Raw genomic sequence first — 26,445 nt, 5'->3', positions numbered from 1 at the left:
AAAAAAAAAAAAAAATACTGAAAGCTGATATGTAACAAAAAATGAAGTAGCGTTTCCTCATTTAAAAAAATTAAATTTACCTTATCTCTTGCAAAGATCGAATATTTCTTACGAAAAACATGAATACCAACCTTGTACAGTCTTTGGCTTCATATTTTTTGTAGTGAATCTTCCGTTCTCTTAACCATACGAATGTCATAATCCAATCAGCACCTTTCGATGCGAAAAATGTCAAATAATAAATAATTTCGCTCAAGCGGATCTCGCGCTAGTCAAGGTGAAGATGTTCAAATGGCAAAGAAAATTGTGTTTTTTCGACAATATTATCATCATGCAATTGACTAGTGCCACCACGATTTGCATCTTATTATTACATAACGATTATTGTCCAAGTTTAATACACGTATTGACATTAGGTGAAGAGGCATGATGTCATGGGCGTGCGTGCCGGCGGGGGCACACGTGATCGGATAAACGCACCTAATCATAATTAGATAGCAAATTAGAGACTCTAAAACCAAGGAAGAGAGATTCCCTGAATTTGACCTGACGTCAACTTTAGATGATGAATTTGGCCTTGGTTTGAAGAAAACTCGATGAGAAAATAAAAAACTGTCAAATGGGTTATTAGAGGCAGACAGTGAATCCTTCTTAAATAGGACAGTGACCAGGTTGGGAGGTCACAAAAACAAAATTATTGACTTTTCAATTGTTGTTAGTGTTGCAATTTTTAATATTTGTTAGTGCATAAATCGGTAAGTACAAATTGCAAAATGTAAAAACGTAATTTTCAATGAAATACGTTTTTTCATTTGGAAAATTTAGTCAGTGTTCACTATATTAGACGTTATTGAGCAATTTACAACAAAACGGTCATCTTTTTTTAGGTGAACCTATATGCAAAAAAATCCATATAAAATTCTACTATATCAAATCTCAACTTGCCATTTTTTCTTAATCAGAAATTCTCAACCTACAAGCGACTAAAAGGAGGGGATTTTTCTCATTTTACTCAATTTAGGACGGATTACTTGTAAATTACTGCGTTTTTGGATTACTGGAGTTATTCTAAGGAAGTTTTCATAAGTTTTCGAAATATTTACGGTAATTAAAAAAAATCGTATTTGACCTTTGAGTTCAAAAATCGCTAACTGCCATTTTTATTTTGGAATCGTATTTTGAATATTTAAAAGAAAATATTTATATGTTATCTTCAGTTTGTTCAAAATTGTATTCAAGCTAAAATTTTTAGTATCCCAAAAACATTTTTTCTAATTTCTCAGTTTTTATTTAACTAATTGAAGAGAATTAAATTTTTATCGGTCTGCATTAGCATTCCCTTAAGTAACTGTACTAAATATAATTTTCATGTCACTATGTTTTACTCGTACTTTGACACTGCGGAAAAGTTCTTACTAACACTTTTGCGTAATTTGCCATCAAACGAGTCATGTTCAAAATTTTGTTATATTTTCTGTTAATACAAAATAAATTCATTGCACTTTGTTCTAAAACATTGATTTTTGATTCCTCATATTTTTTGAGCAAACTATGAGATATTCTCAACAAAATTGTTAGTATAACTTGAAAACTATTAAATATAAGCCTCAATTTTATACTGTTCGATGCAGAATTCTCTTGGATTTACGTTCGGTTTATAAACTAGAAGCTTAATCTGCAATTAAATGCGTGATTAACTGGTCACGTGTTTAAGTTGAACAAATCAGATGCTGTCGATTACGAAATAAACTTTTAACATTGCATTAAATTTTAATTGAGTTTTCTATAAATCTGCCCTTAAAAAAAGAACTAAGCTATTTCTTTCAAATTTTCAAATACGATTTTAATATTTATAAAAATGAAAGAATTTGTAGATTTCTTAAGAAAAATGAGCAAATCGAAAAAAATTTAGACAAACACGTGAGTAGGTACTAAAAGTATTTTCCTTACTATTTTTGCTAATTTAATAATAGGTAACTAAAAAACTCAATTTTCATTTTAAGGCAAAGTGTACTAGGTATTTTCTACTTTTTTTCATTACTTAATTTAATTTTAACCATGTATAGAGGTAGTGATTAAGTGATTACACTACCACTTTTTAGTTTTTTTTTAGTTTCCTCAGTAGCATTTTGTCACATTTATACAACAATACCACAATATTTCTCACAACTTTACATTAAAAACTGCATAGTCATGGTAGGAAAGGTCATGTACTAAGAATTTATGACCCAAGACATGACCTAATTTTTCTAAAAAAATCATCACGTGAAATTTTTTCCATCCAAATTTATAACCAAATTTGATATGATAAACATTCCAAAAATATTTTTTATAACTACGGCATGAAAAAAGTGCACAATCATCGTAGGAAAGGTCATGTAACAAAAAGTGTGTTATTTATAAACATTTTTTAATTTTTAAGTAAAAATCACACAAAAGAAACATTTAAAAAATTTCCGGTATTGCATAAAAATCAGCAATAAAATTTCCATCAAATCGCATAAATCTCTATAAAAAATAATTAATTGGACGTTATGACAATTTCACAACACATTTCCCGTATCGGAGAATCGCCCGAGAATCGTCATTTCGCAACAAATACACATCTTAATAAATGTAAATTCGCGTCCTGATTTCACTCGCGGAAATCAAAACTGATTAGATGAGTATAAAATTGGCCAATCTTAACACCTATTGTTTAAAATGTAATTCAAATTATAACAATTATTTTGCTTTTTTAAGTAAAGAAAACGGTGTAATTAGCATTGTTCTTGATGCAATTAACATATCGAGTCCTTGGCTGATTTAGAAATAGAGGCAGTGCAATTACAGATTTACTGTGTTAGATAAAAATGAGGCAGTCGTAATTAAACTTGACCGTAATTTGTGGTTTAATGCGGGATGCGCGTCTTCTTAATTTATGGTGGATATGAATGATTAATTAACTTTGTGATTTTTAGCTAAATCTGGCAGTACTCGTGATTTTTATGGCCTTTTAACTGTCGACAATATGCTAATTTATGCCAATGATTTTGGCTGCAAAAATCGTGATTTTCAATTCCTTATTTGTCAAAACACCAACGTAACCGGCAAAACTATTCACTTAACAAAAATAAATAAATACCTAAATAAAATGTATTTTAAAGCATTTATTTAAAAGGTGTACTAAAAATTTAAAAAAACATTTTTAAAATTCACAAAAGCGGAGAACTAAGTAAAGTAATTCTGCAAGAGTTTCGCCCTGATCGGCTCTTGGAAATTAAATTTTATTTTAAAAGATCTTGCCTTGAGTTGACACTTTTGCCGAACTTTTTACTTCAATTCTAATAATCTCGCCGTAATCGACACTTGGAAATAAAAAAATTGTAACACTTTAATCGGTAATCCATAACGTTCGTTTTTTTTACACGATGCTTACATTTTTTAAAGATTCATCAAATAATGTCTAAATAATTGTTAAGACAGCAGGTTATGTTTACCGGTTGTTGCGTCCAAGGCGTCGACAAAATTACTTACCGACGCCATGGACGTAGCAACTAGTAAACACTACGTACTGTCTTGGAAACAAGAGTGGTAAACAATCAAATAGAGTTCATTTGTGCAAAAATTAACGTTTACCCTCAAGTTTCTATTTGTTAGTAAACACTTCTTTTGTGTCCTCTTCTACTTAAAAGATAACATTTCGTGTCAATTTACAATTTACTAAAATTAATACCAGGGTAGCATTATACTCATTCTGTTATTGAATTGACATTGCCCAAAAAAGTTTTGCATTAAATCAAAATAAGATAAGAATTTAAAAAAATACAGAAGTTCAGTCTTCAAAACGCTTTTATTTTTGGTAGATATGTTGTATTGTAGTTTCTGTAATATTTCGGTAATCAGTTTTTTTCGAAAAAATAGATAGGGTGCTATTTAACATTATAAAGCTATAGAGGGCGGCTGGGGGCACACAAAATCTTATACATTACTTACTTTCGGTTTCCCAACGATAAATAAATCGTCATATATAATTACATGATTAATATTTCGTATTTATTTACGTTATTAAATAAAAAATTGTTTCACCAAACTTTGTTTAGTTATCAAGTTATCGATTATAAATTTTGACGATTTTTGACGATTGGGTTTTTATTCATCTGAGCTTTTTTCATTGTGTTTTTTTTCTCTAGGTGGGCTTCTGTGTAAGTTCTTTCGGTGTGAGCTTCTTTCCGTGTGGAAATGTTCATGTGGGCTTATTTCATGAATTCCCTTATTTTGGTATTTACATAGGTTCTTACGTATTGTTTAATAAATCACATTTTAAACCACAAATAAATAAATCATTCTTTTTCTTCCATTCTCTCATGTGAAAAATGAATATGGCACAAATTGCACAAACCTAGTATTACCATAATAGTCATAAAGGTAATTTATTATGGCTAATTTCTTCAAATATTCTCTTTAGTGCCCATCAATTCTGCATTCAGCGTGACAAATCGAAGGATAAAATTGTTACCTTTAGATTATACCTCACCTATAATTGGTTATTGTTGTTACAAAGGATCTACCTTTGTGAAGTGTTAATATACAAAAATTAGACATTTCAAATACAAGAATGGTAAGTAATACAAAATCATTGTCTCGTATTACTCCAACTAGTCTGTCCATGTAATTTAATTAATAATAAATTACAGACTGCTTTTATTTTGTAGGCAAATAGAATACCAGTGGTTTAATAAAAGGTAAATTATGTTGGTAATAATATTAATAATATTATTTTATAGTTTAATCGGTTTAATCTTAAGCAATAACTATCGCAATTAACCTCAGACCTCAGCCAATTTACATGAGCAGTTATTTATGGCAAAAGTTTGACTTTATTCCTAGCTTAATCGGTTTATTTTTATTCCGCTTTTATAAATGCAATTTAGTTCATTGTTGGGATAAATAAACCGATAACATATCAACAATGTAGAAATTTCCTTGTGCAACCCGAAAACAATTCGATTCCCATGCATTGTGTCCGTTTAACTGTACAAAACGCCAACAATTGCGTTTGCGCTTATGTCATTTTCCAGCACAATTAAATAATTACAATCGATGCAATAAATAAATTAAACTTTCACACCTCATCAATGATACACGCGCATCCAGGATGTACTGAAATTCTTTACCATTTTCGTCCTCGCATCAATTCCAATCGAGGTTGCTGCATCTGAGTGCAAATAGCTTAAATTAAATGCAAATTCGTCTCATCTCATTGTCCTTGCTCTAATCCAGTGGTCGCCTTGTAGGATAATTAAATGCAGATATCAAGGCTCGAGCAAATTATCCCCTGGACGATTCCCTCAAATGTCGCTTAATGGCTTATATGAATAGGGCACAATTTTTAATGAGATAATTGCGCTTGTTAATGTGCTCATCACCTTGTGATTTTTATTAAATTTTGGAGATGAATGTATGTTATTAGGTCAAATTGTTTATTACCAATTTGCTGCTAATTTTTGTAAAAATACCTACGTATACGTTGCGAGGGTTTGCTTATTGCTTCATTTACAGTACTGATGGGTAAAAATTGAGACAAAGAAGTGGTTTTTTTAGGTGATAACAGTAATTAAATTGCAATATGTCTGTTGCGGCATCTTTAGCTGTCATTAGTGTCATAAATGCCAGATATAAACAGTGAGGTTGGTTTCATGCTAAACCTACTGTTTCAAGCACGAAATGACTGGCATTTCAAACATTGCGAAAAGACGAGATAAAGCAAAGAGCAAGTTTAACGATTCGTCTAATAATTAAGTACTAGATTTTCTACTTTAAAACTATTTAAATGTGTTTCAAATGGTAGAAAAAATAGCCAGTCACGTGTTCACACTTTCGTGATATTTCCAAACGCTGTAATCCAACTAATAAACATAATAATTCTATTAATTACGATAATTAATTGGCATCCTGACACGACCTATTGGCAAAAAATATGTAAACATTTTCATTTATAAAGTTATGATTTATACATGGAGTTGCTAATATTTTTTTCCAATAATGTTAATTGTCTTGTCGAGTATTTGGCGTTAGTTTAATTTATTTGCATAGCAAATGAATACAGGAATTAACCAATTTCGTCCTTGTTGATTATTTGTCATGCACGCATGTATGTTAAAATGTGAATCATTTGCATTTTTATTGGTTATCGATGACATAAGTTATGTCAAGGATGTTGGTAAAGATAGGACAATTTGTTATTGCATTTTTACAGTGGATATTAATTAAGGTTTGACGACAACTTGTGCACATTTTTCAATATAGTGGCGTGTTACGCCACTGGAATGACATAACTTCAGCTTGTTTTAAGAATCACTTTGTTTTTAAAAAGATTAGTTAAAAATCGCAGAAATATGAACACAAATCTTTCTTTACTTTTGTGTATTTTCTTGTAAAATCATGTTTCAAATTCAAATTTACAAGACTTTAATTATTTATTTTTCATATTGCCAATTTTTGGGCAGAAGTGAAACGGGATGTAACGTACACCATTAGTTTCTTTGCAAATGATGTAATAATAAGTAAAAAATTATAAATTTAGATAAACATTGTTTAGTTTGCATTTTTCTTTAATAAATCTGCAATAAAATGTTAGACAAATAACTATAAAGGCGACAAGTAGATACATTTGTAAAATTAATGTTTTAAATTAAAAAGAATAATTTAATTGCTAATAAATATTTTTCCAAATAAGCAAAGGTCGAATTTAAAAAGAAATGAAATTCTCTGTTGGCAACACTGGATGTGAATTTTAAAGAATATCAATAGAATACGCCCAATTAACAACAATTTAAGAATTTTCTGGGGTTGTACGTCAAATGATCGTCAAGAGAAATCGAATTTGGTTACAGTGTTGCAAATTACAAGTAAAAATACTTTCAAATCTGTTGCCAAATGATTCAGTTTTTCTGGATCAGTATGAATTGTGGTTTTGGCTTAGCAGCTTATTTTTTTGAGTTTTGAAACTAATATAAGATCTTAAGTATATTGCGATTAATATCTAATAATAAAGGTAAATATATGTTTTGTCGATTTTCTAGGATACATGGTTATTCAGTTCAGACTTCACGCCTGACCTGACCTGACCTGACCTGACCTGACCTGACCTGACCACAGGTAAAAATACACTTTACAGAGCATACGTTTAGATTTTATTAAAAAAAAAAACAAATTGATATACGAGTACTGTCGTATGTGACATGTAGAAAGAGCACTTTGTAAATAGAATTCTTCTAAATCTTCGAAATCACTTCAAATTACAAATTCGCATTATTTTCCAGCAGGTATAATATTAATTTATGTAGAAAGCCGAAAAATGTCGACGTAGCAGCAAAGTTTTGCCATGAACGTTTTTCTTATCGAAAAAATGATAAAACATTTAGAAGTTAAAATACAGGTGCTCAAAAACTAGCGCACCAACTCATTGGTACGTTGTTGAGAAACATGTGTAGCCTACGAGAAAAATCTTGAATAAACTCTATTAAATTGTATAGGCTGACTCAAAATTGGCGAATTCCGAGTTTAGAGCGTTATAGAGAATCACTAATGAGTTCAAATATAAAAACACAATAAAGATTCGGGGCTTCCCTTTGTATTGGGTTTTCTTTAAATGCAAGCTAAAAATGTAAATGTTTATTGTTATTTATGGTGCAGACGAGTGTGGAGAATTATAATGTTAAACAAATTCTCAAAAAATAGCTTTATTTTTGAGTAAAAAAATCTTTATTTATTTATTTTTTTTAAATGAACGGCAAATTACAAAAATTTAAGATATTTTACACCAAAATAAAGCAGATTTTTTTGAGAATTTGTTTTATATTTTTATTCTCCACAATCATTTACACCCTAAGGTCCATAAGTAACAATAAACTTTGAAACTTTTCGTCTGCATTTGAAGAAAACATTATTCAAAAAGAGATCGTCAAACCAATACATCTTTATGAGGAAGCTCCGAATCTTTATTTTTTTTCTATATTTGGACTATTGAAGTGATTCTCTACAACATTCTGAACTCGAAATTTGCCAATTTTGGATCTCCCTGTATTTTAAAAATCTGGAGTTACAAACTTATTTTGTTAACTTCTTCAGTTTTCATTATTTTTTTTAATGTTTTTGTGTTTTACACTAAGTAATCGTTCCCTAACACAATAATAAATAACTATTTTGTAATTTATTACCAGCCTTATTAAGCAGTTTTTTGAATTAAAAAAAATTAAAATCCATCAAAAAATCACAATTTCTAGATATGACAACAGTGGGAATTATTTCAATGGTTTCAAAAATAATTTATTTTAATTGTTAATTAAATTCTGTTGTGATCATGATGGTTAGACAACTGTGCCACATATTTATTTAAAATTCGTTATTTATCAATATCTTTAATACAATAATACAAAGAATTTTATTTTTAATTTTTACCTTTATATGTTAGCATTTCTCTATCACAGACCATTGAGTTGGTGCGGCAGTTTTTGAGCACCTGGTAGAATTACATACCACATGTGAAAAAGTAAAACATTAGGAACCCACTGACCCACAGTCATGGTTAATAAGAATCATCATCAGTCAAAATTCTTTCTCTGAGCAAAGTGGAATTCAGTCAGTCAGTCGTCAGTTTTTGGAATATTAAAGCGAAATAAATCTCTATCATGCATACTCCAACAGATATTTATACCAACTGAAAAACTTAAAAGGCATTGCTTTGGTAATGGAGTGTTATACTCGAAAGTAAAAGTTTTTGGAAATTACAAATTCTGAAAGTAGACACAAAATGATGTCTAGTAATATCGGTCTGAGTTTTTTTAAATCGGTACTTTTTTAGTAATAATAGAACATTTGCGCTGTGACGTAAGCAATGTCTTTACTATTGATTCGTCTTTCGCTGCATACAATTAACGCTGCGACTTACGTTTGGGCTGGTAAACGTCAAATATAAACGTCAAAACCGTGCGTTGTCGATTGTGACTGTGTTGTGTGCTAATATTTTGCAGGAGTTTGTACTTTTGTAAAATGACTGCTCCTGTAGCAGATCTGAAGTCGTATGTAAAATAACGGAGGCAAAAATTAAGAAAAAACGTACGTCTTTCAAGCTATCTTTGTTGGCAAGTTTTCTATCTCAAGTTCTGTGACTGGCTGATTCAAAAAGGAACATTGCTGACGTCAGGCCAGGAATTTTCACCTTCTCATTTATTTTTCTCAAAAACGGTAGAGCTTTGGTTAAAATAAAAAAATATAGGTCGCCTATTTTGTTGTTGGCTATCCATATAAAAATTTTCATTTTTTAGTACTCCATTTAGTTCGCAACACAACAATTTTTTCGAAATTTTTTGAGATTTTTGAAGGATCTGCGTTGGTATTAATGATGACGCGCGGAGTCTTTAAGTGATAAACCTTGTATACAAGTGATTCAAAAGTGTCGGACAATCTCTCATGCGGTGATAAAGGACATCAACAGGATGTAAAGTTCCTATGACAAGAAATTGTTTGAACCTTTTTTCACGAGTTAAATTTTTATGGTTTTGATACTTCAAATAATATTTTTTGACGTTGGTTAGCGGAAACGCCAGCTACTGCAACATTAAACCGATACCTCTTGAAAAAAATCACCAATTAGTGTCTTTCGATGTACAAAACATTAAAAAACTTGAAAATTCGATAATAATAAATTAGACTTCGTAAGAAACAAAAGAGCAACAATTGATACTTTTCATAAAAAAAACAAATTAAAAAATATATATGTATTAAAAATAAAAAATTAAATTTGATTAAAAAAAATTCTGACTATTTTTGTGCGTTTTATCGCCATTCAAAAGTTTGTTCGAAACTTTTGAATCAGCCTGTATTTTTTTTTAATTTAGGATATCCGAATTGGCGTTCTTTTAAGTTTAAGTCTATGGACCATTTTGCAAAACCTACTTGATAACGACGAAGTAAAGTATTTAACAAACTGTACGAGATAGCTAAGGACGTATTGATAAAAGTTACCATAAACGTCGCAGTTCTTTCGATGGTTATTAAAGAGTAAATGGGGTCATTCTGTTGGAGAGAAAACTGTTATAGCCGCTTTTTATCATTATTTTGAAAAAATCGAACGAGTATTGCAATTTGACAATTGATAATTTTGACAATTTTAAAACTTTTCGAACCTTCGGTTATCAAATGCAAAAAAAAATTTCACTTATCGCCAATGGTTGATGTTTTAAATAAACCCCTGTAAATAATGAATACCAACAACTTGGGTAAATTTTACTCAGTTGGAGAAGGCGAATTTAAGCCAATTTCTGGTAGTTACGAAAATAATTTAGTTGCATCAGGAATAGTCGATGGGTACATATAACATTTTAATGAAGTTAAAAAGTTTCAAATGGAGGACATAAAAGAATCATCCCGTATGTTTTAAATCTCTAATATTTTTAAATTTAGTTTAAAATGGTCATATTTTCGACTCTTTTCCACATTGATACTTTTATTTATTTGCTCTTTTACTAAAAATTAAAAATTGGTGATTTTTTATTCTTTTCTCACCCTATGATATTCCTATGATAATTCTGTAAAAGGTGATGGTCGAATTGGCTCCCGCATGAGCAGGTAGGTAAAAAGGATTAAACCACATATATGTTAATATTTTAGATTTAAAGCAGGTAGAAATGTTCAAATAATTATTTTCTTGGCACAAAATCCAACAACAAGTTTCATTTATTCATCGCTAACTGATTATTTAAAAAAAGGAGAATATTAATTTTTTACGCGGCCCCCGAGAACTATCAAAATCATACTGTCAAATAAAAAAATATGTGTTTTTACACTTTTTTACTTTTATACATATCTCAAAATCGACAAAAATTTTCAACCGGAAACTATTGTGGCGCCTATAACTGGCAAATAAATTTTGAAAGCGATGATTTAAAAAAAAACTCATTTTCAAAATAAAATTTTGTTTTTTTTTCCTTGCTATTGCTAATATCTAGTTCAATTTTTGCAAGCATATTTACAATGATGTTGTGCATGAATGGTGTATTTTTTCCGATGTGTGCAGTATCTTGCGTTTTGCACCCAAGTCTCAGATCAGCAGACCAAAAAAACGGATTCAATACTAAATAAAAAATGTGTAGTTTTGTGGGGAATTGATTTGTAATCATTTTGCTTTTTGTTTGACAGTTCTCAGGGGCCGCCTTAAGCCCAATGCTCCCCTATAAGTTTCGTAAAATGTTTCGTCAAATAATGAGTATTAAGACATGCAACATGATGACGTTGCGTTCGTTAATATGTCTATTAATACTATTAAAACATCAAAATGAAGACAAATTACAAATACAATTTTAACATTTTTCGACTTAGTACCCATTAAGTTCTATGCTCCTCCATCGTTTGAATACTCGAAGAAATATATTTATCCAGAGCCTTTAAATCGTTAAAATACGATTTGTTTTTGAACGATTTGAAACTTGTGAATTTATTCATACACTTACATTCCTGTTATCATAATACTTTAATCTGTTTATCTGACCTACCTGACCGACGGGAACCAATTCGACCATCCCCGGGAACCAGTTCATCTATCATTAGAGAGGATTACTGAATTTGGGAACCAATCCTAACATGATATTCCTAAATAAACAAAACCTTAAGGTTGAACTATATTGGGCAAATCGTTCACGCGGCTGTGCGAAAGCACGAATTTGAAACTCAATTAAAAAAAAATAAACAAAATTCTTTTTTTACAATTGGATGTTGTTTCTAGGTAAGGTACTGGATGCTGTCGTGGACAGAGGTACTGCCATCATATGGTTTTAACAATGACAGCGGCTTTTTGACCTTGAAAAATTGCCAAAAAAAGTGTCAAGATTTGAATAATTTAATGTCAATGTCACTGTTGTCACAATTTATTGACACAAAAATTAACCTAAAGTATCCATTTTGACAATATACTCGATATGACAGCATCCAGTACCTTATTTCTAGATAAACTTATTACCTCACAGGCCAATTCTTTTAAACTTTTAAACGTTTAAACTCGGTTCCAAAAATTTAAAATGAGGTACAAACTGTGAGGTAATGACTCAATTTAGAAACAACAACCAATTGTAAACAAGTGTTTTGTTTATTAGTTTTCTCAAAAATCTCAGTATAGTTCAACTTTAGTTTAACTCCCCCTTTTTATTTTTTTATAGTTTTTAATAATACAAGTGCAAAAACACAAGCTTAAAGTTCGAGGACTGTCGGGAAACCCGACAACTTTAAGAGTTTTCGCATGAGTGTTATTCTAAAAACGTCTTTTAAATTATTTTTTTTTAATTTATTTTAAATTTTAGATTTAAACGTGTTTTAAAATAGTGTTTATAATCTAGGATTCAGATATTAAAAAGAAGGCTCAAAATGTTACCAACAAAAAAATATTAAATTACTCGTATTTATGAATATTTCAGTCGTAAACATTTCTACGATTTCTCTTTTCATTGTCCACAGATACACTATGTAATTCTGTCACACTCTTGATTTAGTCTAAAGTGTACATAAAACAATCTGTGAACACTTGGAACAACTACTAGGAAGTGGTTACCGGACCTATAAGTACCTACAATAAGAGTATTTTTTTAAAAATTATAAGTACTGGGTGTCAGGCTATTAATCATTTAATCGTCATCTCAGTTTTGTGGTCACTGCCTGGAACTCGTTACGAACAGGATGTTGTCCCACAGCTACAGAATTCTATCTCAAGGGTCAAGGATAACCTTCCACTAAATTTCAGTGATCCTTCGACTCCGGGAGACTGAGCGATAACCTTTAGACCGAGACCTAACAGGTGGTCGGATTCGTTAATTTTATTGTTTTTTATTATTAATTGATAAAAGATTTTATGGCGGCAACGACTTATTTGCCCTTGAAACTCATCACTTTCACTTTTAATTCAGTTTCAGTAGATCTTCACTTGAATCAATTTTTTACAAATGGAGAAAAGGTTAAGTGATCTGGTTTTCAGATTTTCAGGGTCTCTCGAAGAAGAGCAAACAAGTTCTAAACGCCGTTATTCGAAAAGTTACCCGAAAATTATACTAATTTGAAGACGATTTTATGACACCAACAAATCATAAAAATCCAAAGTTATGTTTCAGAGAGCGATAGGTTCAAAGTTATAAATTCACATTGATGGAATAATAAACACAATAAGACTGCATTAAATTTCTTGGAGCCTTTAAGGATTTAAAATTCTGTTGAGGACAGGGAAGCATGGAAAAGTAAAGTGTATCTAATGTCTCATCTTCTGTCCGGAATTTATTCAATAGTTAAGGATTACAATGGCTTTTGTAATCGAATAGCTATGTACGTGACCATTTATAAAAAGACCGATTTTGTCTAACGAGCATAATGTTTGCCAAAACTTGTGAGCGCAAAGAAACAAGTTTGGCATACTATGCGAGTTAAACAATAATAACACGTATTAACTAAATAATTATATTTCCTAATCCCGTTAATTCAACAGAATGATGACACTACATTTGCTGTTTAAAAAAAATTAAGGCAGTTTGTATTCTACATATTTGTCTTTAATTATATGTGCATATGTGGTTCGGGTCGAAAACATCACATGGTCTCACATTTTTTTTTTAATTTTTTTGTTATTGAATACCGGTTTTAATATTTTTTTGTTTCACACATTTTAAGCCTTCTTTTTCATATCTGAATCCTAAGATTATAAACATTATTTTAAAACACGCTTCCCATAGCAACGTGTTTTAAATTAAAAAAAAATATGTTAAATTTAATGTAAAACACGTTTAAATTTAAAATTAAAAAAATGATTTTAAAAAATAATTTATTTTAAAACATGTTATGTTCCAACAAAAAAAATGTTGAATAACACTCATGCAAAAACGCTTCATGTTTCCGGATTATCTATGCAACGAGCGTTTTCGCACTTGTATTATTAATAACTATTATAAAATTGGTTCAAGTTTAACCACAAGATATCCCATATCAACTTGAACTCATATCTAATGGTATGTTAAGTGTTCACATTTACTTTCAAATAATTAGTAATTTTAATTATTGTCAAAACGATAGGTAAAAGTTGATAAAAGCCGATAAAAATACACTTCTTAAAAACGAATAGAACGACAGTCGCAATGAAAATAACTGTTGCCGTTTCAGCCTGTTTCTACATTCTTGCAATTCAAAAATCCGAATCAAAATTATTTAACCCATCTCTAGTTGTCAGTTTTATCAAGCCAACAATTGTAGATTTGATTGATAAAAGTGTTGAAGAATCACGATGTGCCTCAGACCTAAAACAATTCATCACCGACTTGTTCAAACTCAAATGGTGGGCGATTCGAAGTAAGTCGTTTCTTTCTTTTTTTGCAAACTTTTGATTCAATTTTCAGTGTTTGATGCTAGCAGTAAATTGCATCCTGGATTTTTTAATGGCAATTTTCGCCAATTTGGAAACTATGACCAATGTCTCAGTGTGTCTAAAACTTTGAATGGGGGAGAAATAAGTGGGCAATATTGCACGGTTTCATTCCAGGCATTCGAAAATACGACAAAAGTGTTTTTCAAGATGGTCAAAAATGTTAGACGTGATTTTAACTCTGTGTTTTTTCCTATTTTTAATTTTGTAGATTAGTCAAAGCAGAGGGACTGGAAAAATGATTGATTGGAAATTTTTCCTCAAATATACTAAAGCTTTTCTAGGTCTTTGTCTCCCCAAATCATGCTCAATCAAAGATATGAATAGGTTGTGGAGCTACATACAGAGAGTTTTTCGTATTCCAGTTGAGGCGAAGTTTTTGGAAGGCGCATGTGTTTCTGGAAGGGAGCAATACGCAAGTGCTGATGATTTTTACGTCTTGTAGCAACTTAATCAACATTTAGTGAAATACTGAAACAAATTTATTTCTAGCATATTTTTTGGGGTGATATTGGCCATACTTTTATCAAGCACGATTTATGATTTGTTTTTGCAAAGTAATAAGGGACAACCGGACGTTTTTGTATGTTTTTCTCTCTATACAAACACTAAACGACTTTTGTCAACACGTTGCGAAAATGATAGTCTCACTTGTTTGTATGGAATTCGAGTCATTAGTATGGCATGGGTCATCATTGGCCATATTGCAGTCATCCAAATGTTTTCCTCCAATATTAACACTCTCTACGTTGTCACAGAGGTTTTCTTGGAATTTATGGGCACTTTTTTTCAATAAAAAGTACATTTTTAGTGGAAAACTAGTTATATGAACACTTTTATCACCGCAGCCCCTTACGCAGTCGATACGTTTTTTTCAATTAGTGGTCTTTTGGTAGTTTACATCCATTTGAAATACTCAGAAAAGTTCAAGATCAATCTGTGGGCTTTCTATTTACACAGAGTAATAAGGTGAAATCGTTTTGGACAATCATTCAAAATTTGTAATTCATTTGTGATTTTAGGCTAGTTCCAGCACTAGTTGCAACCCTTTTAATTTACACAAGCTTGTACAAATACGTAAGTGAAGGGCCACTATGGCCTTTAATCGTCAAAAAATTACAAGTGCCTTGTCAATACACATGGTGGGCAACTTTACTTTTTTTCAATAATTATCTTGATTTTAATAATCAGGTAAGTGACATTTTTCTCTAACTTGTACGTACATAGATTTTTTCCAAGATAATGAATTTTGATTTTAAAGTTTTTATACTTATACCGTCCTAATTATTCCTCTTTAACTTTCAGTGTTGTCGAATTTGCTAATTTGTTAAATTTTTTGTACAATAACACAAATTTTATCCTCTAACCGAATTTAAGAAAAAAATCCACTGTAATACCAAAAACTTAACCCAAAAATGTACTCTTTAAAGAGCCATACCACCTCAATTTTTCCTCAGAGAACTTTTTTATGTTCTTTTTTATGTATATGTTTTTTACGTTTTTTTGTCACTACCCAAGAGAGACTTTTGTAAAACCATTAAGAAAATTATTATAGAGGGTAAGCTTCAAATATCGCATAAAATTTAAACGTATAGCTTTCTGTGCGTAATTGTCTATGTTTTTTAACTTATTTACTTTATTTTTAATTTTTTTTATATATTTAAAAAAATCTAACCAGAAAGATAATGGAGTATACTATCAATAACAGCGTCTAAAAATATTGGTTACTACTAAAATGAATAAAAATGCCATCATTGTAATCAGTTCATCACTCAAAACTAATGACAATTGGTATCTTTTAAGATACTCTTGTTCGTTATGACTTACGATATTACTCGCCTAGGGCTCGTTGAATAAGATACTATTATTAAATCGATCCAAAATATCACAATATATACATAAGGGTTCAATTTATCCTAAAACATACAGGGCTTTCATTTCAAAAGGAGCCAGTCTCAGTAACTTTTGACATTATACAAATCTATTTGCAAGCAAAAACAGTAACATTAGTTACATTTTACGTTTCATCCCTTAACCGCTAGCCACCCTTTTTTTAAAATTTTAAATAGCACCCCCTACTTTTTTAAATATTTTCTGAAAAGGAAAAAAATTGCGTATCTAACTATCAAAGAAAAAAAATTGTTGATCCATTTTTTAGATAAGGGTGGTTATATTTTTTTAATTTTTAATCGTAGTAGGCTATGATTTGAAGTCAATTTAATTTTAATAAAAAAATGTCGATTAAGAGTGCAATGAGAGAGTTTAAAACCAACATTAGTAACATTTTAGGTTTTATCTCCTAGTCGCTAGCCACCCCTACATTTTAATTGGCATTCTCAACCTTATAAATATCTAAGTTCTAAGTTTGTATTGGTCGTTTTAAAAAAATGTTCAATTTAAACAACAATTCTCAATTTGCTTCTTTCGTTCAATTTGGCATTTTTTAGCTTAATTTTGACGGGAATATGTACACGCATGGTGTCTCAGCTAAGACTTTCGAACCTGATATCTTAGATAATTGTCAACGGATTTTTATGAAATTTAAAATGCAGATATTTAAGAAGGTAATGATTAAATTCCAATTAATGCTACAACTCAGGTCTTAAAAAAGTAATGTTTTCATGCCTTTTTAAAATGTTTTAAGCATTTTAAGACTTATATTAAAAAATTAATAGTGAATGAAAAAGGTTGTAAAAAAACTCGTTTTTGAAAGACGTCTGTTTTGCAAAAAAATTATAAACAAACTGTTAAACGTGGATACAGATCCAGAAGCGTAGGTCTCTATGGAACAATATGTACTACCACTGAATTTTGGTTATTTCTACTCGCACAAACGTGTCACGCAAGCGGCATTTCACATTTATCTCTCACCCTTACAAAATTAAAAATAGTAGTTTATTAAACAATTAAAGAAACATTGTTCATTATTTGTGAGTAGTGGGTTTCTAAAACGAGTGCTGAGCCACAGATAATCACAGAAATATTCTAAGTTTGTATCTTTCTACATATTTCATTCGACTTAACTTAACTTAACTTAACTTAAAGAATTTTTTAAAGAATAATCTTTGATACAGGGTACTTCAAAAGTGTCGGACCAACTTTTAAATGGTATAAAAGACGTTAATTAAAAAAATCAATATTGAGATTTTTTTCTAAAATAGTGGTTTAATTTATGCAAAAATGAATTATTTTAGCTGATTTAATGCGCCTTTAATTATATAGCCTTCATATTTGTATAAAAATAAATTTAAAATTAATTTTTTAAATATATATACAGGGTGAGTCAGAAGTCCATCATACTCTGTAAACTGCAGAGTCGTCAGACTATTTCGCACATTCACAAAAATTCCATTTTGGCCGATGCGTCCATATGAAGGCAAAAAGCCGATGTAAAATTTAAGCACAAAAGATGAGTACGCCAACATTTAAAAGAATTGAGAAATTAAAAACTTATCGCGTCCAACGCATAGAAGGCCCAAAAACTTGTGTTATCGCCGGTGCGACGTACTATGTGCAGATTAGTGTGTTGTTAGTTCGGTTTTGATTTGTGTATCACTGGATCATTATTATGAAAAATCAAACAAATCCTGAAATGACCGATATGATTCTGTGTTGCGGAAGTGCAGATGGACTTTGTGAATAATTTTTATAATTATAAGTAGAAAGAGTATTTTTATTTGGAGTTTTTGCTTAACTTATCGATTTATTCATTTAAATCATTTTTGTGATATTTCATCCACTACAATAGTATCTCTGTTTTTAAAGTTTTTTGCGGTTATTCATGATTTGATTTATCACAAGCGTCGCTTTAGAGATGGAATTAAGGGAAATTTGATTTCACGCGTTTGCAATTTTGAACTACGTTTCCGGTTTCTACACATATTGAAGATTTTTAATTTAAAATTTAATCGATGCAGAAAACTGAAAAAGTAAGTGTACAGTAGGGTGATTTGAAAATGTCATCCCAATAAACCCCGGTTTGGGATCGGTAGGTACTCGGACCGCAAACATCTGTGGCAATAAACTAAACTTGGGTACACGAAATAATTTTACTTTTTAATTTGAAGCCAACTGCTTAAAATAAGATTTAGTTTTATAATGTTCTTAGTAATTTTATAAGTCACTATGTTAATAAACCCGTTAATCCAATAATTCTATTCCCTTTTCCGATTCTAATGAAGGTGTCGTTTAATTCTCAATATGAAATAAAATTGATTTCGAAATAAAAAAATTAATTAATGAATTAAAAAAAATTGATTGCCTCTAAAGGCCTATTTGTGGATTATGCGTTTTAAGAATTCTACCTATTTTGATACTTCATCAATGATTATTACTATTTCTTTAACAAGAAATAGAATATATTAAAAGAAAAGATCGCTCCAGTTAAAAACAAAACTGTTTTTTTTATTAATTATTAATTATTAATTATTATTAATTTTTATCAGAAATTTGTTTACAGTTTGTCACTTTGGTAATCGTGTTTGGATTTTTGTTACAAAAAGGGATGCAACTAGTTTTCGCTAAATATCATGGGGAGAACAAATTTATTTAGCAACGCGAATTAAACAACATCTTTATTGAAATTGGCTTCATCGGCCAAAGGTTTCGACGGTTAAATTTACTAGAAACATCAGATCTTTTAAGCAATTATATTCGAGTCAACTGTTGGAATCAACAAATACTAAAATTTCCATTTTTGTTTAATTTTATTCTCAATGCGAATTAAATGACAATTGTAATTGGAATCAACTTTATTATTAGTTGCATGGATTACGGATTTCGTCAACATAATGACTTTGAAATTTACTAAAAACATCAAATGAAATCTTATTTTAAGTAATTGTATTCAAAACTAAAATTATATCGTGTCCTCAAGTTTACGACTAAATATAGTTTATTACCACCGATGGTTGCGGTTGGAGTACCTACCGAACCCAAGTGCTGGGGTTTATTGGCATGACATTTTCAAATCACCCGGCCGTACACAGATATTCCAGATTTATTTTCTTTTAGTTTTGCTAATTGCAAACATATTGCAAGAATAATTTGTAAACTTACATTTTTGGGCATATTATCTTCAATTTAATTTTATTTCAGAAATAATAATAATAATTACAATGTGTTCAAAAATGGTTGTTCATCAGGTCGACTATGGAATTCAAATTCAATGTCTTGATTTGTTTTTATATTTCCATGATTTTTCTAGTTGTGTATTCTTTCGTTTTTAGATGCGAAGCCTTTTTGCATTATCCTGACGGATTGTCACTTTGACGGCATTCACAGTTTAAATTAAATGGCACATTACGTTCAAATTTCACAGTCGACTTGATGAACAACCATTTTTGATCACATTGTATAATAAAAAATGTTTAATGTTTCTAAAAGGATGGCAAAAAATCTGCTCTTACTGAGTACAGACTGTTTAAAAATTAACCTAATCTTGTTAAATTAAGACAGAAATTGCTAATTTAAACACATTTGTACTAATAACAGTAATAACGTAATTTACAGTGTATGCAACACACTTGGTACTTATCAGTGGACACCCAACTGTATGTGATAGTAGCACCAATCATCCTGTATTACATGAAGAAAAACCCATCAAAAACTCTATTAGGAATTACTTTGGCTTGCTTATTTTCAATTTTATACACTTTTTTAATGGTTGTTCATTACAATCTTGGATTTATACCATACTGGGAGTAAGCACATACCAAAAATGAGGAAAGTATTGACAAATAAATTTCAGAATGGAAGACAATGATTCAAAAATAACGTATTTTAATCCCTTATCACGTATGCCTTCCTGGCTTGTTGGCAGTGTTTTGGGTTACTTACTCTACCAAAATAAGAAGCTCCAAAATCCTCAAAAAATTAACTTCTTGCTATGGACAGCCTCGTTGCTACTTATGTTAGGACTAATTTTGTATCATCAAGTCTTCATGAATTCTCCACACAACGTGTTTCGATCAGCCTTCTTTAACAGCTTTTCCCGGTTCATGTGGTCTTTAGCCGTTTGTTTTATTATTTTTAGTTGCAGTACCGGACGTGGAGGTAAAGCAGAAATTTGAAAAATTGGATAAAATATTTTTTTTAGATTTTATCAACAATTTTTTGTCTCATCCCGTATTCATCGTTTTGGGAAAACTTACCTACAGTATGTATCTCACTCACGTACTGATTATAATGGCTGTGACAGGGAACCAAAAACATGCTAGTTATTTTAGCAATTTTGGAGTGGTAAATGGCAACAAGGCAACTACTTAAAACTAATTAAATGTTTCAGTTTTGTGACTTTTGTAGCAATTCGGTGATCATTATTGGATGTTCGACTTTAATGTGCTTGTGTTTCGAGACACCGTTTATATCCATTTTAAAACATTTGGATAAACGGAAAAATATTAAACACTCGTAGTTGTATGAGTAAAACATTAAAAAATTGCGGCCTTAGACACGGAACTATTTTATTTTGAGTTTATTTCTATCATCAGTGATGAAGTAATTTGTTAAAAACCACTTAAGTACGTTAACCATGAATAACTGTTACCTTGAGTGTTAATAACAAACACTATGCTGTTTGATATAATTATCATTTCAAGATCCTGAACGGATACATCTTTTTACATAATTAATTCGATGGTATTTGGCCAGTTTTCTGAAAAAACTTGCTGTTGCAATTTATGTTTTTGAGGTTTGTTTAAACTCAGTTTAAATGGACACTTTTATTATCGTTTATTAGCATTGCATGAACGAAAATTATACTTGAAGTAAAACAATTATTGGATTCTCTTGGTATGATAAGTTGTTGTCTTAAGTTCTATTACTAGCTGTATGTTGTCATATACAGCCTGTTCCGTCTAAACCCCACATTGGAAGTATTGAAAGGTTTAATAAAGATATTTATTTAAAAGTTGATGCTCATCCATAATCCGTTGAGTTCTGTTCAATGGAAATATTTTCAAAATGGCGGCACTTCCGGTTATACCGGAAGTCGCTATCAACTTTCTTATTTTGAATAGAAAGCTATGTTTTTCACTGTGTTTTTTGGATTAGTTGAGTTATTTTCGGGCCCTTTTTGTCAGCTTTCTCAATTTTTAAGTTAAACCGTTTTTGAGATACATATTTAAGATTTTTTGAAAATGTTGGGATTTGCACCTGTCACTTAAAAATTTGGTAACTTTCTTTGTTTTAGAGATTCCAAAATCACATTTGGAGAATTAAAAAAGAAAGCCTATATCTGTTCTCCAGTGTGTTCAACATTGGAAAAAAAGTTAATAAACCCAAAAATTTTAAGGTTAAGTTTGGACAACTTCAAGTACCCAAAACTTATTTTTTTTAAATGGGATATTCCAGGTTTTATTTTAATAGGTAGAGGACAATTGTTTTTGCATCGATCTTAGCATTCCCTATACCGATCTGATAATTTTCAAGTTATGTTGGTTTTTTTGCCATGTTTGTAGAAAATTTTCTACTCACCACAGCTATTTTTGCATAGTTTGCCATAAAAACATTTCTGATTAAACAAAGTACAAACTCTGTTCAAAATTATGTTGTCCGCCCTGTGAATAAAAAAATTCATTGAATGTTGGTTTGAAACACTTTAATTTTTCACATTTTTTCTACCGTTTCCATGGCAACGCTGAGTGGTCTAAAATACGAAAAACACGCGCTAAAATCATAGTTCGTTTATTTTTGAAAATATTTTTAACAACTTTGGTATGCACAGCTAATAAGTAATACGCAAGTCTGAATTCAATTATGTTTTAAATTTTGAGAAAAGGGCAAAAAGGCAAAAAAAATATTCAATTAACGAAAATGCTGCCGCAAGTAACAAACAAATATAGGGTTCGTCAAGTTTTACACTCAGGCACTTTACACTTCTTAGAAGAGAGAAAAAAAATATGAACTAAGTATATTCCACTGCACTGATATCCAATCTCGCTAGGAAAAAAATATTTTTTTCTATTGATTCATTTGTCCAATAAAAACGAAAAAAACCATTTGACCAAAAAATCACATTAGCTGTTTTTTACATCAATGGATCGGAAATACGAAATAAAATTCTTCTGCAAAAATTTGACTTGAAAAAAATCGTTAGAATTGGATTAAAAGCCATTTTGATATCATTTATCGGAAATTTCAGTATAATTTATGAAGGACAAGATTGAGTAGTAATAATTAATAAATCTTCGCTACAAAAGGATTCACTACCTACCCCAATAACAGTAATGACTGCAGAAATTTTACAACTAGCGGCACGGTCCCATCAGGCGGTTTTAAAGTCAGGACCGGGATAAGCATACTAACGTGTTAAAATTGTTTTTATTAAAAAATTACATCAGATGTTCAAACTGATGACTATTTTGGTCTAAGCATAAACAAATTTTTCGTTTACAATTCGCATAAACCCTTGCCGTAAGATTTAAAGATTAACATTCCATTTAGAGTAAACAGATAAAATAAATGGTAATCCGGGCCTGAAAAATTCTTACCAGCTGCCTCAACCTTCAGACCCAACAATGATCGCGTGCCAATTTTACGACAAATGTAATAAATTTTTGAAAACCACCATCCTGATGGAGACCTTTTGTGGAAGTGATTTACAATTTTACCAAAATTCATGGGAAAAAGCTGCTCCAATATCAAAACAGAAATTAAAAATCAACGACACATTTTCTCAAAATTTTAATTAGGCACTTCGATGACTACCTCAAAATACACCCATGGACCAAAGATCGTTGACATTAGACTATAGTTAACTAAGCGAAAGTCAAAAAACACACCATGCAAGTAATTATTTTAAAAATTGGTCAAATCGTTCTTCTATACAATAAAATCACATACGATTTTTTTTAGAATTTTAGATAAATTACAAAGAGGCGAAAAGTGCCTGAGTGTAAAACTTGACGAACCCGTACACAATTACACAATTTTACGGGGCCTCTAAAAGGCAAAAAGCATGAGAGTGTTTTCTGTACTTTTTATATCTCTCAAGGAAATGGAGCAGTATTGTGAGTTCTAACGAAAGATTCAACTGAAAATTTGTCCATAGTCATAATTCATTAAGCTCTGTCTAGTGAAGGTAGTTTAAAAATTGTGGCACTTCCGGTTATACCGGAAGTTAGTAGCAACGTTGCTAATTAAATAAAAAAACTGGTTTTGTTTAGATGACTCCAGTTATTCTACGAGAATTCTTATGGGCCATCCCAATACCAATACCGAAGTTTACCCGTTTTCAAAATATTTTAATTTTTGCAAACTTTTGAGTTTGCAAATCTTAAAGCAGTACGAATTGTATTCATTACGTTAGATTCACTCCGTAAAATAAATAACAGAACAAGAAAAGTACAAGCTTAGCTGGAACGACGCACAATTAACATGTTTTCGAACAAGCAAATGATTTAATTTATGACATATTATTGTATTTATTAGACGAAATAACAGTGATTATTAGTAGTTGCTAGAAAAAAATTTCGAATAGCCTCTTCCAAAACAAAAGTATACTCCTACAACAAGTCGTCTAAAGTGACTTCGCCCACCTGAAGTTCCATACTTTTTTATTGTACCAGTAGACTGCACACTAAAAAATTACCTCAGATGCAAATTTTTACACATCTACCTCAATCGTTTACTGAGAAAATTGAGAAAACTCATCTTTAGCTTACAATCTTCAGGGGGCTAAAGCTCGAATCATTTTTGACAAAAGGTCCATAAAAACTTGTTTCTGCGTTTTGGTCTAAGGAATCACCTTCAAAAAGCTTTTAACGGATTTTCCAAAAAAACTGTATACCTTGTAACAAAAATTTTGGATTTTATATTTGTTTGGTATTAGAAATATGGGTAGCATAATTTCCAAACAATAAGTTAACTAAAAGGTGTAAGAATTCTTTGAATTAACATTATGTTCTGTTTGTGTTTTATTTAAAAGAACCGCCAAAAATAAACCAATGGTAGATGAGTGGAGATAAATCGATAAAAATATAAACAAAGTGTTTTGTTGCTATGGAAATGGTGACTTCAAAAGAGTATATAAAGGAGCCCAAGCCGCCACTCAGACAGATTCATTCATAGGATTCATTTGAGTCTCCTTCCGGACCTCTTCGGATTGGTGGAACAACTTCAGGACCTCCTCTGAAGGATTGCACTCTTTGGACCTCTTCAAAGGATACAGTCGACGGGACCTTCTTTCGTCGTTAAACCACACCTGCCCCAAGACATCTTCTGGGAACCAAGTTCACCTTTGAACACGGGCCACGGGACCTCTTCCGTGGTAAGGGCATAACATCTGGGACTTCTTCCAGGTGGTATCATTTCCTGGACCTCTTTCAGGGAATACAACCGACGAGACTTCTTCCTTCAATTTCTCCCTCGGAGGACCTCTTCTCCAAGGGCTAGGGTTCATTAGGTCCAAGTTTAAAGTTGTTTGTTAAAGATACTTGTTTTATCTGTTGTTACTATTGTTATGGTTAATGAATAAAAATTTCTCTTTTCAATCACCTGTGTTTAATTGAAATCGAACCTCCCCACTCGCACTGTATAATCGAAAAGGCACTCTTATGTAGTGTAAACCAGGATAACAGCGGCAAATAAGTTCTTTTCCAACTTTTAGGAAAAAGTTGGTGGCGCCCAGTTTTGAATAATAAAAGAAATAAAAACATTACTAATAGAAAAATAAAAACCTTTACAACCTACAAAACAAGTTGCATCCTTACTCTAAGTTGTGCTACTTATTATTCACATCCGTACGTATCCGCAGCTGGATTTGAGTTTGTTTCTTAGCAATTTGTCTAAATGTTTGCAAAACAGAAATTAGCGTGTACCGTCGTGTACCATTTTTTGGGTTTGCAAATTTTAAGAGGTTTAACAAAAATAGTGCTTTTAAGTCTTTAGGACCATTTACACTCTGCAGTCAAAATGTCCTTACAGCCAAAGAATTCTAGAATTTATAATGACAATAGAATTTGTTAGAGTCGTTCTATATAAACTGTCAGATGCAAAATCGCGTATTTACGGTTAAATTAAATCACGCCAAATTTAATGATTTCAACCAGCCTTCTTCCCGGTATGGAGTTTTTTGTATTTTCTCTTGTTTTATAAATAGATGGTAAGCACTGTGTACTTCATTATACCAAAATTACACGGTTCCATGTCAGTTTAAAAAAAAATGAATTTCGCGCGTGTTTTGAGCAATTCGGACAACGTATGAGAAAGACCTACGGCTAATGAATTTTTCGATCTCAACAAAAAGTTATTGTAACTTAAAAACTATTAAACATAAGTAAAGGAAATGCAATACAGATCGATGCAGAATTAAATTCTTTACCATCTAGTAAAATAAAACTTGTGGCATTTCATTTAAAAAAATTGAGTTATGGGTGCTTAAAGTTCTGAAAACTTAACTTTGAACATTTGGAGTGTGTTATTTTTTTTAGAAATTTGAAAACACCAAAAGAAAGATCTAGGCTTCCTCTTTCAATTGAGTTAAAAAATATTTCCAAATTTTTAAAAATAGCAGAGTTATCGATTTTTAAACTGGAACGTGTAAATTAAAAAAAATCCCTAAATTTTTCGTAACGGTAATATTTAGATATAGGGACAGAATATAGAAACTACTTTATAACTCTAGTAATCTAAAAACGCATTAAAAATATAGCTTTCCATTTAATATAACGACTTCCGGTATAACCAGAAATGCCACCATCTTGAAAATATTATCACTAAGCAAGATCTAAGAGATTATGATTGTATACAAAAAACGACTATCATTATTAGAACTACCAATACTTCTAATGTGGGGTTTAGACGGAACAGCGTGTATAACTTTTATAAAAACTTTCATAACTCTTAAAAAAGTAAATAGAAAAAATGAGTCCGATAAAAGTAGATACATTTTTACGACATCACAAAAATTAATAATCACAGATAATTCAGCGTTACTTTGTAGCATATGTTGTTTTTCACAATTTTACTGTTACTTCTTATTGCTTATTGCGTATTACTATTTATTGCTGCTG

General features: G+C 30.8%; 1 protein-coding gene across 7 annotated transcripts; it reads left to right on the top strand.

The window, feature by feature from the left end:
- The first annotated feature begins 603 nt into the window (after positions 1-603).
- Positions 604-24,925, top strand: LOC103312893 (nose resistant to fluoxetine protein 6). 7 transcript variants are annotated; one of them, XM_015979701.2, is made up of 13 exons: positions 604-755; positions 7,065-7,140; positions 14,263-14,358; positions 14,419-14,593; positions 14,643-14,872; positions 14,924-15,191; positions 15,243-15,400; positions 15,454-15,622; positions 19,943-20,133; positions 20,181-20,485; positions 20,529-20,671; positions 20,718-20,952; positions 24,503-24,925. In XM_015979701.2, exons 3-12 carry the CDS (start codon positions 14,294-14,296, stop codon positions 20,844-20,846), a joined length of 1,833 nt encoding a protein of 610 aa, XP_015835187.1. In that variant the 5' UTR covers positions 604-755; positions 7,065-7,140; positions 14,263-14,293; the 3' UTR covers positions 20,847-20,952; positions 24,503-24,925. The 7 variants fall into 7 exon arrangements, with proteins under 7 accessions (XP_015835187.1, XP_064212770.1, XP_064212773.1 ...); XM_064356700.1 differs by having other exon boundaries at positions 14,173-14,358; XM_064356703.1 differs by having other exon boundaries at positions 605-755; positions 14,406-14,593.
- Positions 24,926-26,445: the final 1,520 nt, after the last annotated feature.

This window comes from Tribolium castaneum, chromosome 5, assembly GCF_031307605.1.
Source record: "Tribolium castaneum strain GA2 chromosome 5, icTriCast1.1, whole genome shotgun sequence".
In the NCBI taxonomy this organism is placed as follows: domain Eukaryota; kingdom Metazoa; phylum Arthropoda; class Insecta; order Coleoptera; family Tenebrionidae; genus Tribolium; species Tribolium castaneum.
Note: the sequence above shows the minus strand (reverse complement) of the source record. Positions and strands in the feature narration are given on the sequence as shown.

Coding starts and splice junctions, on each gene's coding strand:
- LOC103312893 (XM_064356699.1), top strand. CDS start 14,148: ATGAAAATAACTGTTGCCGTTTCAGCCTGTTTCTACATTCTTGCAATT. Junction 14,873..14,923: donor GCTGATGATTTTTACGTCTT/GTAGCAACTTAA, acceptor ATTTATTTCTAG/CATATTTTTTGGGGTGATAT. Junction 15,623..19,942: donor ATCTTGATTTTAATAATCAG/GTAAGTGACATT, acceptor CGTAATTTACAG/TGTATGCAACACACTTGGTA.